Genomic DNA, 12,982 nt, shown 5'->3' with positions numbered 1-12,982 from the left:
CTTACTGCTGTTGTCTGTATGTGTTGATCTGTTTCTGTTTAGGGCTCGCCTTTTCCATTCCGAAGGAATGGGAAATGGCGAGAATTCAAGTGCTCAAAATACTCGTGAAACCACGGGTTTTTTTGTGCGGTTTTCTTCGAGTTCACGTGAATCACGTGACCAAACAAGCACGCGCATCAGCCTCCCTCCCTCCCTCCTAATTGCATTTTTTCACGGCCGCCACTACATCAAAGTGCTTCTCCCAGCGTGTGCTCTGCGGCTTCTCCTCCCCTAATTATTCATGGCTGGCCGGTGGCCGGCCGTACTTTCAGTTTCCCTGCCGCTCTTGTTCTTCGATTTTTTTCTACATAACAGTTCTTATTATGCGTTACTTGACATCAAAAGGTAAACACATTTTGTTCTAAGAAGGTGGTAATCCTACATGAGGTTCACCGAGTAACGGTTTGCATTATTAAAAGCGGTATTTGCATTATAAGCAATATGCTCTCCAACATGCTCTTGCTTGCTGCATGTTTAAGTCCAACCACAGCTCGTGACCATCCCAAACAACAGGGTCTCTTGTGGTTTACATCTTGCGGGTTTCTTTCATTTCCCTGCACTCAGCTCGTGACCATCCCAAACAACAGGGTCTCTTGTGGTTTACATCTTGCGGGTTTCATTTCCCTGCACTCGTCTCCTCCGTGCCATGACCACAGCGACATCTTCTGGTGGCCGTGAGACTGCACCTTACGGAGCAAATAAATGTAGCTCGTTGCGAGTCTGATGAGTAGAGGAAAACGGCAACAGCACGAGACTATGAGGAAATGTGCTTCTCACGTGGGAAAAAATCCCCATAACAAGCAATCCCTACAATGCATCAATTAATGTTACTGTGGGAGGATGTGAGAAAAGAGTGCTTGCTATTCTTCTCAGGACTGTTTAACATAAAAATCAGCTTTCTTAAACGTGCTGATTCAAATATAGTTTGATGTGGGTTTCAATTACGACGCAACGTGTGCAGCACATTCTCCTCTGTTCAATCCAATCAAACTAAACAGTTTTGAACCCAGCGTCCTCCAGCACGATACTACTACAGAGGTGTAATAAACCAGAGGCAAGTTTATATTGATGTCTCTTTACTATGGGTGCTTTGTAGAGCGCTCTGATGTTATCTGCCACTTCTGAGCGCATAGCCCGATGATAAACAAGTCGAAGGTCATGGCAGAGTTATAGAGTTGATATAGTCCGAGCGGAATGAAGGCTGTGCCATAACTCTCGATATCTCCACACCGTCGAGTGCTTAGAAGCCAACATGAAGCGCTGTGAATTAAATACCACAAACTTCCCACTGACGTTCTAAAAATATTTTCTTTCACATGTTTTGCCAGAGAAGCATGGGTAAAACGTCAGGTGCTGCTTCTGTTTTTTTAAAGCAAAGGGCTGGACCTCTCAGTGCTGATGCTTTTACAACATAAGGTTCTTCCTCTAAATTGTTGTCAGTGCTCCTTCGACCATCCATTCAAACATGCCTGACTTCCACACGGTGCCGCGGTCCGCTTAAAAAACACAAACGGGGACGGGACAGGAGAAGGGAGAGAGGAGACGGAAAACAAACAGCTGTGTGTGCCAGATGAATCCGATGCTTTGGAATTGCTCAAAAGCGGCACTGTTTGTTTAACCGGAAGCTCTCCACAAAAAACCCAGCTGCCCGAAACTCGCACGCAGCGTGTGACTCGGTGTCTGGCAGCACTTGTTACAAACTGTGGCCCCCTGGTCACGTGTACGCAAGAGTGAATCCTCCCTTAAAATACACAGCCTTACGTGACGCTGCGGCATTTACGGGACGCAACGGGGGCACAGACAGCGTGGGATTGGTAACGCGGGCATTTGGGCTATCCCCGAGGGGCCGGTGTCCGAGTGCCTGCTTTGGGCTGCTTTTTAGGTCTCGCCTTTTCCATTCCGAAGGAATGGGAAATGGCGAGAATTCAAGTGCTCAAAATACTCGTGAAACCACAGGTTTTTTCGTGCGGTTTTCTTCGAGTTCACGTGAATCCTGTGACCAAACAAGCACGCGCATCAGCCTCCCTCCCTCCTATTTGCATTTTTTCACGGCCGCCACCACATCAAAGGGCTTCTCCCAGCGTGTGCTCTGCGGCTTCTCCTCCCCTAATTATTCATGGCTGGCCGGTGGCCGGCCGTACTTTGTTTCCCTGCCGCTCTTGTTATTTGTTTACCTCATTCTGTCCATTTGCAGTCCCTCACCTTTCATGTCTTTACGTACAGCCCTAACCAGACCAGCTGACTTATGTAGATGTAATGCAGAAACCTCTGCGCGGTCCCGGCTTTGTCACCCCTGACCGGCCTGTGAGCTCCTAGGCAATTATTTTATTTTACTGTGCCTCCCTTTCGATATCACTGAATTTGACGGCACCTTTAGTACATCAGATCAGCATATGTGGGGATTGAACCGCGTGCTTTGCGCTCCGGACTCAGCAACTCTGGGCATGCACCACACCTCTCCCACGCTCTTTTCATTTAACTCTATCCTGTCGCACTCAGGACATGGTAAAAGTCTTTGAGGCTCCCTTCTGCCTATCAAATCCCCCTCACCGGGAGATTAAGTGGTTATACCCGACACTCAGGAGATTAGCATGAATCTTTCAACTCCTTTTCTTATTTTTTTTTTTTGCATTGTAGTCTTACCTCCAATGCGTAGGAGTGCACAGCTATATCTGGTGTGGACTCAGCCGGCGGGTATGAAAGCATTTTTTTTTTTATGCGCACAGCAGTGTTATAGAACGGGGGCACCTTCCTTAGTGTTAGTCCCGTGGGTGATTACGTGATGTGCTACTAACCACTGGGTGCCGAGCCAAACATGGTGGATCAAGCCTGGTTCCCCCGCTCCAAATGCATACCGAAGGGGGGGCGCACGTTGCATCACCGACATCGTCTATCCTTGCTACCTTATATGGAAGCTGAGTGGAAGTCTTTGAAAGAGGCGACTGGAGCCCAATCTCGGCTCTATCGGCTGACCGATCGTCTGGGAACCTAGGCACATCTCGTACGGCTGTTCCTAAATCTAATTTTCCCTTACTTGCTCATTATCCTGCCAGTATTTCTTGCAGGGGTGGGGACGCTTTCCTCTATTTGCAAATACCGTAAACATATATATCTAACGTTCTACGGTCCATTTCTTATCCTCATTATGTTTAACATATACCAACCATATCTAACTGGCCACACCCACCCTCACCCACCCTCACCCACCCTCACACCCCCTCACCCTCACACCCTCACTCACCCCCTCATCCTCACCCCCCTCACAACCCTCTCACCCTCACTCAGCCTCACACCCTCACCCTCTCTCACCCTCACACCCCTTCACTCACCCTCACGCACTCACACACCCACTCACCCTCACCCACTCACCCTCACCCTCACACCCCCTCACCCTCACACCCCCTCACCCTCACACCCCCTCACCCTCACACCCCCTCACCCTCACACCACTCAGTGCTACAACATGTGTGTGTGTAGGTGCAAATGCAATGTTCTTGGATTTTCGTCACAATAAAATACACTGAACATAATCTTCACAAAATTTATTTACAAACGTTTAAGCTATTGCCATTATAAATTACAATAACTTTTATTTAAGTATTAATTATTTACTAAATTAAAAGCCATTGTTATTTGTAATATCAATACATCTAAGTCACGTAAATACAACACACATTGGATTACAAATGCTATAGGTGTCACATTTGCGAAAGTTAAAACTATTGACATTGTAACTGACAAAGCTATTAATTTTGCTATTTTCAAAACCAACACATAAATTAAAAAAGTGTCATTTACAATACCAATCGCTCAAACTTTCCTAATGCGAAAAGTTAAAAGTATGGGCATTGTAAATCACAAAACAAAAAAATAAAATGTCATTTAGAAAACTAATAGCTCAAACTTTCCTACTGCGAGACCTATTGGCAACGCCAGTGCTTGTTTTAGTGTAGCTACGTTTTCGGGTCTAGTTCTCGTTCTCTTTAGTATCCTGATATTGTTTGTATGGGCTCTTCTACCTTTCTATGCAGGGTTATGTTTTGTTCTTATTCTCACATCTTGCAGCTGTTGTCTACATGTGTTCCCCTCTAGCAGTGCTCTAGTTTTCCAGGGCTGGTGTTTGCTATTGTTGTTAGCGTGTGTGCAGCTCTATACCTGTGGTAATCCCCACATCTTGCTGCTGTCTGCTGTTTGTATGTGTTTGGCTGCTTATCTACAGGAATTTGGGTTATGTTCTTTGCACTGCTTCTCAACACTGTACCTGCCTTTGTCTCTGTGAGTTTAGTGCTCTCTCTGTGTGAAGTGGAGCAGTAGTCTGTTCTTGTGTTCTCACAACTTGCTGTTTCGGTCTGTCAGTGCAGTCTTTCTCTGTAATGTAGAGCTGCAGTCTCTGTTCTGGTTCTCTGTGCAAGATCCTGCTGTGATTTTCAGTAATGTGCATAGCATGTTTTTTTACATTCATATTTATCTGTTAGTAGAAGCACGTTGGGTTCCTTCTTGCCTTTTTAGGGTGTTCCTGGTTTTAGTTATAGATATCTGAATGTCTTCTCAATTTTTTCTGTTTTGGAAGTCTGGTTTTGAAATAGACAAAGAGTTGTTCCTGTCAGATGAGTGCAGTGGTGTGTGCGAGACCCCTACCTAGGGTACCTATTCCTGTCTGCCGGGGGTGCATTTAGTGGTCAACCATCATCCTCTACACTAAGGACAGGTCCTCCCCATCTAACATCGAACATGCTGTGTAAGGTACTAGGCTCACAATCTGTTGCCGGGCCTTGTGCAGTGGTACATCCACTGTAATCCTGTCACAATATACTATACCCTCCTAAAGCATTGTGTTTTGATAGGCATGCAGCAGAAGCATTGCAAGCGGTTCCTATTGCAACGCTGCAGTGGGCACATTGTAGTGGTACTGCCATTGTCTTGCGACGTTTACGTTTCCATATTTTATTTGGGTATGATTAATATATGGACATTACTCACTCGTCAGTGATTCAAATCAGGAACCTATTGATCATGATTATTAGTACCGTATTTTTTTTAAATTAGAAAAATCTCAAGCAAATCTCGAGTTTCTTTTTTTTGTGTAATTTATATTGGAAATCCAATTGTACACCTCTCAACCTTTTTTTAAATGTTGTTAATTTTAATTATATTAACTAGTGTTTTTTAATGTAACATTTCTTTTTACCTTTTTAATTATGGAAGAGATCCCTGTTACCCTTCCCTTAACTTTTTGAATTTTCCTTTACTTTAAATCTTCCATATGTTCTACTCTACCCTCCTCATGTCTTAATCCTTGTCCAATAACCCTTAATGTCTGCCTGTCCCTTTATGTTTTTGACTCCAGAGTTTTTGTTTCCACCCTATAACCTCCTGATTTTTGTGTCCAGATGTTACAATACCGACAAAAAAACACGTCTCCTTTCTGAATACAAGTTGTGCAGTGTGCATGACCAGGATTGTCTGTCCATTTATTTGCCTTCTCTGTGCCTCATTATGTTTTTTTGGTCCCTCCAGCTGGAGAAGGTCTTGCAGCAAGGCGATATTGGGGAGTGCTGCGAACCCTACATGGTGATGAAGGAATCTGACTCTTCCAAAGTAAGTGATGGCGCTAGGGGGAGAGGAAGAGGTGGTATAGTTGTGCAGCAGATGTCAGAATATGTCAGTTCAATGTTAACGTTTGTCGTGAGGGAGATCAGAACAGCAGTTGCTGCTGTAGCCTGAAAGACTGGTGAGGCTGATAGTAGCTGGAACGGATCATTGCTCTCTCTCATTAACACTTGATAGCTTGTGATGGAGTCTTCTCGCACTTCTAGAGGTGTGCCTACTACATCACAGACATTGCCTTCCATGTCAGGGGGACTGACTCAGTCTCCCAGTTGTGAGCCCTGAACGTGAGTGGCTTTTTCACCCCTCTTGTGGAAGCACTCCAGACATTTGTGTGTGTCTGTCCCAGCTCTATTGGCACATTGGAGCGAGAGTATGAAGAATTCTCTCAATCTGTTATTCATCTATCCATTGGCCCTTGTTCCAATTGTGTACATTGCACATCTAACGTGGCTCTCCATGGACTATCATATGACACAAATACCCAAGTTTCCGTTAGTACCCAAGTCATAAAAACACAAAGCTGAAATTGCTACACCCCAGGCCGTACAACATAGAGCTTACATTGCTACCGCCAAGGCTGTAAACACATCGAACGTACATTGCTAATGCTCAGGCCGTAAACACATAGACCTTATATTGCTACTGCCTAGGCTGTAAACACTTAGCGCTCACATTGCTACAACACTTAGAGCTTACATTGCTACAACACTTAGAGCTTACATTGCTACTGCCCAGGCAGTAAACACATCGAACGTACATTGCTAATGCTCAGGCCGTAAACACATAGACCTTATATTGCTACTGCCTAGGCTGTAAACACTTAGCGCTCACATTGCTACAACACTTAGAGCTTACATTGCTACAACACTTAGAGCTTACATTGCTACTGCCCAGGCAGTAAACACATCGAACGTACATTGCTAATGCTCAGGCCGTAAACACATAGACCTTATATTGCTACTGCGTAGGCTGTAAACAGTTAGCGCTCACATTGCTACAACACTTAGAGCTTACATTGCTACAACACTTAGAGCTTACATTGCTACTGCCCAGGCAGTAAACACCTTGCTACTGCTCATCTAATACTGCTTGACGTCAGTAACATGGCAAGTATGAGAATTATCACAAAGATCGCTTCAATGTGTTTGGATGCTCAACGGCAGAATATTTGGTGTGCTGACCAGGTCCGCGTTCCATCCAGAGACACCCTGTAACTATCAAAACTGGCTGGTGCCCAAAGGCGCACCTGCTCCCAGTCACACAACGGACAGGCACAGGCAAAAGTCACAAGTCCAGTCTAATGCAATTTAAACAATGTTCCCCTTAGTAATCGGTTCATTACTCTTTCTTCTTCAAAAGTTTCAAAACTCTTTGACAAACATCGAAATTCCAATCTTCAAATACATGAGAAATGCCTATGCCGGCTTATTTCTACAGCATGTCAGAATCTAAAATTCTTCCTAGGTAACCACAATGATATACTCTCAGTGCATTCGCGCTTATCACTTCTTTAGGGGTAAATAGAATGTCAAAAAGAATCACATCAGCAACCATACTAATTTCCAGTTGGCCACCTAAGTGTGTTAAAACCATATGTGTAGCATGCAACTGACAAATGCCAGCTCGTGTAAACCACAGCCAAAACATGCAGTAAATACCAAACCTCTAATCACGTGTTTTGTGAAATACAGTAAAACAGAAAAGAATATAAAACACACACATTTACTCTGTAACTGAAAATATGACCCAAGAGATCGTGGACGTCGGCATGGTGGCCGCCTTGCTTAGGTCCAACACCCACCCCTTGCCAGAAAGCAAAGAACTTGGGCATCTGGTTTGACTCCGATCTTACCTTTGGTCCCCAGATCAATCAGGTGGTTGGATCATGCTTCGGGACTCTTAAAAGTCTTAGGAAGGTATTGAAGTTCTTACCTATCAGAGCCCGTCAAACCCTGGTACATGCACTAGTCACATCAAAGATGGACTACGGCAATCTTCTCTACTTAGGGACCCTGGAGAAGAACCTGAGCCGCCTACAGGTTCTACAGAATGCCGCTGCCCGACTAGTGCTCAGACTACCCAGAAGAGCTGCATCCAAAGCGGCCCTCCGGTCTTTGCACTGGCTCCCGATCAGAAGCAGGGTAGAATTCAAGGCACTATGTACATGCCACCGGATCATCAATGGGAAGTCTCCGCTCCCGTTGAAAGGACTGCTGACATCCTACGAGCCGTCCCGCTCCCTGAGATCTTCCGGCTCAGGACTCCTAGTCATTCCTAAGGTGTCCAGAGCTCGGATGGGCGTAAGATCCTTTAGGCACCTTGCAGCTTCTAGATGGAATAAGCTACCCATGGTGTTGCGATTAGAACCATCAGAACCACTCTTTAGATCCAAGCTTAAAACTGTACTATTCGCACAGTAGGTTGTCCCGCATGTCTAAGTTCCAGTAAGTATCAGCTCCTCAGCGCGGGGACACGCCGTTGTGCGTCACCAAGCGCTTTACAAAACCCCCTAAATAGAAAAATAGAAATAGAATCAATAAATTGTACTACATGTGCACAGTGTAAAACCACGAATCTGAAAAAGACACGTTAGTTATAGATGCCTTACCTAAGAATATCCCCAGGTGTCAGACTGGATCCGGGAAGTTTTGCTTATCAGTACCCCTGTGCATCAGTAGGTGGCGTCCTGCGGCTCCTCGTCCGTCACTGGCGTAATAAGCGCCAAGATGACGTCACGGAGACTACTTTGGCGCCACCCATGCACTCTGACGCCAGGTCTTTCTTTTTCCGCGCCAGCAAGCGCAGATCCGGATAGAGCACGTACCTAAGTCACTTTTTGACTGCTTTTTGAGACCTTTGTCTCACCCCTTGTTTCTCCTGGTGCACGTAGGGATGCCTGAATTTAAGTCCTGCGGGGCCTGCTGCCGTAATATGTCGGTGGCTGACCCCCATGATGGTTGCCTCTACTGCCTGGAGACTGATCACGACTCCCGGGACTGTCGGGCCATGGCCCTGAAGGCCTTGAGGGAGCGGCGCCGGAAGTTGCTGGAGGTCCGGCAATCGTCGCACTGCCGCTCCTGGTCTAGGGGCCGTTCCCGTGACCGCTTGGGCTCCAAGACTTCGCCCTCTGATTCCGGTAAGCGCCGCCATAAAAAGAAGTCGAAGAAGCGTGTTCGCTCTTCGACGGCCCCCCGTCCTCGGATGCGGACGAGGGGTACAGGTGTTCTGCCCCTGCGGCTCCTCTGGAGCCTAGGAGTCCCACGGTCTACCTGCCCTACCAGTGTCCGTTGGCGACTCCTGAACAGGTGCAAGAGTTTTTTGCTGCCTTGGACCACCTGTTTAGGCCTCGGGCTCCCACCGGCGGGCCTTCGAGCCCCGCTGTCCTGTGTCTAGATCCTGTTGTTTACCGCAGACGCGGTCGCTCCCCCACACTGCTCCCCGACCTGCCTTGCCTCACAGCCTTGGTATCGTTGCGCTTCTCCGCTGCTTTCGATAGATCACATTAATAACTAAATTGCTGCAAATTCACCTTGTGTGTCATCGCTAGACTGCCCTGACTGCTAAATCATTTTGTGCTGCATTGATTGTTTAACTTAGCTAAATAGCGTTGAACCACCTCGCCTGCTAATTGAGTGCATGAATCATTGTATTGTCACTGTGCTGCCTTGACTGCCATTTAATTTCCGTGTTTGTGACATCGTAGCGCTGCGTAGCCTGCTTGCTCCGTTTAACGCTGCCGGCCATTTTGTTGTTGTTGTTGTTGTTGTGTCGGCCTGCCCGGGTCTCCGCCCCGCTCCCGCCTCCCAGCTGACCCCCCCTCCCACTGATACCATCAGACCCGCTCCGACGAAATTGCGCTGTGACCGTCCTGTTTACCGCAGACGCGGTCGCTCCCCCACGCTGCTCCCCGACCTGCCTTGCCTCACAGCCTTGGTATCGTTGCGCTTCTCCGCTGCTTTCGATAGATCGCATTAATAACTAAATTGCTGCAAATTCACCTTGTGTGTCATCGCTAGACTGCCCTGACTGCTAAATCATTTTGTTCTGCATTGATTGTTTAACTTAGCTAAATATTGTTGAACCACCTCGCCTGCTAATTGAGTGCATGAATCATTGTATCGTCACTGTGCTGCCTTGACTGCCATTTAATTTCCGTGTTTGTGACATCGTAGCGCTGCGTAGCCTGCTTGCTCCGTTTAACGCTGCCGGCCATTTTGTTGTTGTTGTTGTTGTTGTTGTGTCCCAGGACGTACCCACGGTCCATTCGCCTGCCACTCCTGCAAGTTCACCTGCATCAGGACCCACACCAAATCCACCTCCTTCAAACACAGCTCCGACTCTAACCACCTGAAATGCATCCTGCTGAACACTCGCTCGGTCTACAGACACACCACTGAACTCTGGGACCTACTCGACACTACATCACCGGGCATCGCCTTCCTTACAGAAACATGGATGAACGCATCATCAGCACCCGACATCGCCATAGCCATTCCGGACGCTTACAAGATCATCCGAAAAGACCGCACCAATCAAACAGGAGGAGGCATCGCCATCGTCCATAGGAACACCATCAAAATCACGACCAGCTCCGACGATAATCTTGCAACCGCCGATCACCTCCACTTCCAGATCCACACAGACCCTAGGACCACACTTAGAGGCACCCTCATATACAGACCTCCAGGAACCCGTACACAATTCAGCGATTACATCACTGACTTCGTCAGCCCACATGCCCTCGCCCCTGAGAACTACATTCTATTAGGAGACCTCAACTTCCACCTTGAAAACAAATACGACAGCAACATCAACACCACCACCCTTCTGGACAACCTGGCCAATCTCGGACTCAAACAACTTGTTGACACCCCCACCCATGTAGTCGGACACACGCTTGACCCTATCTTCACCTCCAGCAAACACATCTCCTTCGATCGCACCACAGCTCTCCATTGGACGGACCACAGTTGTGTTCACTTCAGCTACAAAACCACCTCGACCCACAACCCCCCACAACCTATTCCTCGAAGAAACTGGAACAAAATCACCACCGACCAACTCCTCACATCACTCAACCAAAACCCTCCCACCCTCTCATTGGACCCAAACCAAGCCGCCACCGAACTCAAGCAATGGATCACCCACAGCGCTGACTAATTAGCACCCCTGAAAAACCACCAGATCAAATCAGGTAGCAAAAAGGCTCCCTGGTTCAATGATGATCTTAAAAAATCTAAGAACCTATGCCGTACCCTAGAGAAAACATGGAGAAAAAACCCAACCACCGACAACATGACCACCCTCAAGGCAGCCTCCCGCAAACACCACCCACTGATTCGAGCCACCAAGAAATCCGCATTCAAGGATCGTCTCGACAACAACGCCCACAACAGCAAGGAACTTTTCAACATAGTCAAAGAATTCACCAACCCCACTGCATCATCTAACGACATCACTCCCTCCCAAGACGTCTGCGATGCGTTATCCTCCTTCTTCTACAACAAAATTGCCGACATTCACAACAGCTTCGAGAACTTTCCCTGCGAACAACCCTCCCCACCCCCCTCGGAACCTACACCGCCAACTAACAACCTCAGCGCCTGGAACCCAATCACCACTGAAGACACCATCCGCCTAATGAACTCAATCCACTCTGGCTCGCCAACCGACCCCTGCCCCCACCACATCTTCAACAAAGCAGACTCCATCATCGCACCCCATCTCCGGGATGTCATCAACTGCTCATTCAACTCTGCCACCTTCCCAGAAAGCTGGAAACACGCCGAACTCAGTGCCCTCCTGAAGAAACCCACAGCAGACCCCTCTGAACTTAAAAACTACCGACCCATATCCCTCCTCCCATTCCCTGCCAAAGTCATTGAGAAAGCCGTCAACAGCCAGCTCGCTGCCTTCCTTGAATCCAACAACTCCCTCGATCCCTCTCAGTCCGGATTTCGTGCCAAGCACAGCACCGAAACCGCCCTCATTGCAGCGACAGACGACATCCGAACATTACTGGACAACGGAGAAACAGTTGCCCTCATCCTACTCGACCTCTCCGCCGCCTTCGACACAGTCTGTCATAGCACCCTTATACAACGCCTCAGCAACTTCGGCATACAAGGAAAAGCCTTGGACTGGATCATCTCATTCCTCGCCGGGAGAACTCAAAGAGTCCGACTCCCCCCATTCAACTCAGAGGCCACTGAAGTCATCTGTGGCGTACCACAAGGATCATCACTCAGTCCCACCCTCTTCAACGTTTACATGAGCCCACTCGCATCCATCGCGCGCCAACACAACCTTAACATCATTTCCTACGCAGACGGCACCCAGTTAATCCTTTCCCTCACCAAAGACCCTAACACTGCCAAAACCAATCTTCATGAAGGCATGAAAGAAGTAGCCGAATGGATGAAACACAGCCGCCTAAAACTCAACTCAGACAAAACGGAGGTGCTCATCCTAGGATCTTCCCCCTCTGCCTGGGACGACTCTTGGTGGCCTTCGGCTCTGGGCACAGCACCCATACCCACAGACCACGCACATAACCTCGGCTTCATCCTAGACTCCTCACTCTCGATGTCCAGACAAGTCAACGCAGTCTCATCCTCCTGTTTCAACATACTTCGTATTCTCAAAAAAATCTTCCTCTGGATCCCCCCCGAGACAAGAGAGACTGTCACCCACGCACTGGTCACGAGTCGACTGGACTATGGAAACAGACTATACGCCGGAATCACAGCCAAATTACAGAAAAAAACTCCAACGCATCCAAAACGCATCAACAAGACTCATTTTGGACATCCCTCGCCAAGAGCACATTACCGGACACCTAAAAGACCTCCACTGGCTTCCCGTCAACAAGAGAATTACGTTCCGTCTCCTCACCCACGCACACAAGGCCCTCTACAAACTAGGACCCGAATGCCTCAACACTCAACTGTCCTTCTACAAACCCACCCGCCAACTAAGATCCTCCAATCAAGCCCTCGCCGCAGTCCAGCGTATCCGAAATCCACCATGGGTGGTAGATCCTTCTCCTTCCTGGCGGCCAAGACCTGGAACTCACTCTCCACTCACCTCCGCCTTACACAAAACCACATCTCCTTCAGAAAAGAACTCAAAACCTGGCTATTCAACAAAAAATGAACCCCCCCTCCCCAAGCGCCTAGAGACCCTCTGGGTGAGTAGTGCGCTATATAAATTCCTGAACTTGAACTTGAACTTGCCTCAGCGCCACAGGATCCTACGCTGTTGGCTCTGGCCCCGGCGCCACGAGGTCCAGCGCAGCTGGCTCTGGCACCGCCCTTGGCACCGTTCATTCCAC

General features: G+C 47.9%; 1 protein-coding gene across 7 annotated transcripts in view; it reads left to right on the top strand.

Moving 5' to 3' along the window:
- Positions 1-12,982, top strand: part of LOC147748470 (dedicator of cytokinesis protein 7-like) — a 476,862-nt gene that overhangs the window by 105,223 nt on the left and 358,657 nt on the right. For all 7 annotated transcript variants that reach the window (XM_086962164.1, XM_086962156.1, XM_086962145.1 and 4 more), the window contains exon 10: positions 5,557-5,637. In XM_086962164.1, coding sequence (XP_086818290.1) covers positions 5,557-5,637 — 81 coding nt within the window. The remainder of the gene's footprint in view (positions 1-5,556; positions 5,638-12,982) is intronic.

This window comes from Lissotriton vulgaris, chromosome 1_1 (assembly GCF_964263255.1).
Source record: "Lissotriton vulgaris chromosome 1_1, aLisVul1.2, whole genome shotgun sequence".
Taxonomy (NCBI): domain Eukaryota; kingdom Metazoa; phylum Chordata; class Amphibia; order Caudata; family Salamandridae; genus Lissotriton; species Lissotriton vulgaris.
Note: the sequence above shows the minus strand (reverse complement) of the source record. Positions and strands in the feature narration are given on the sequence as shown.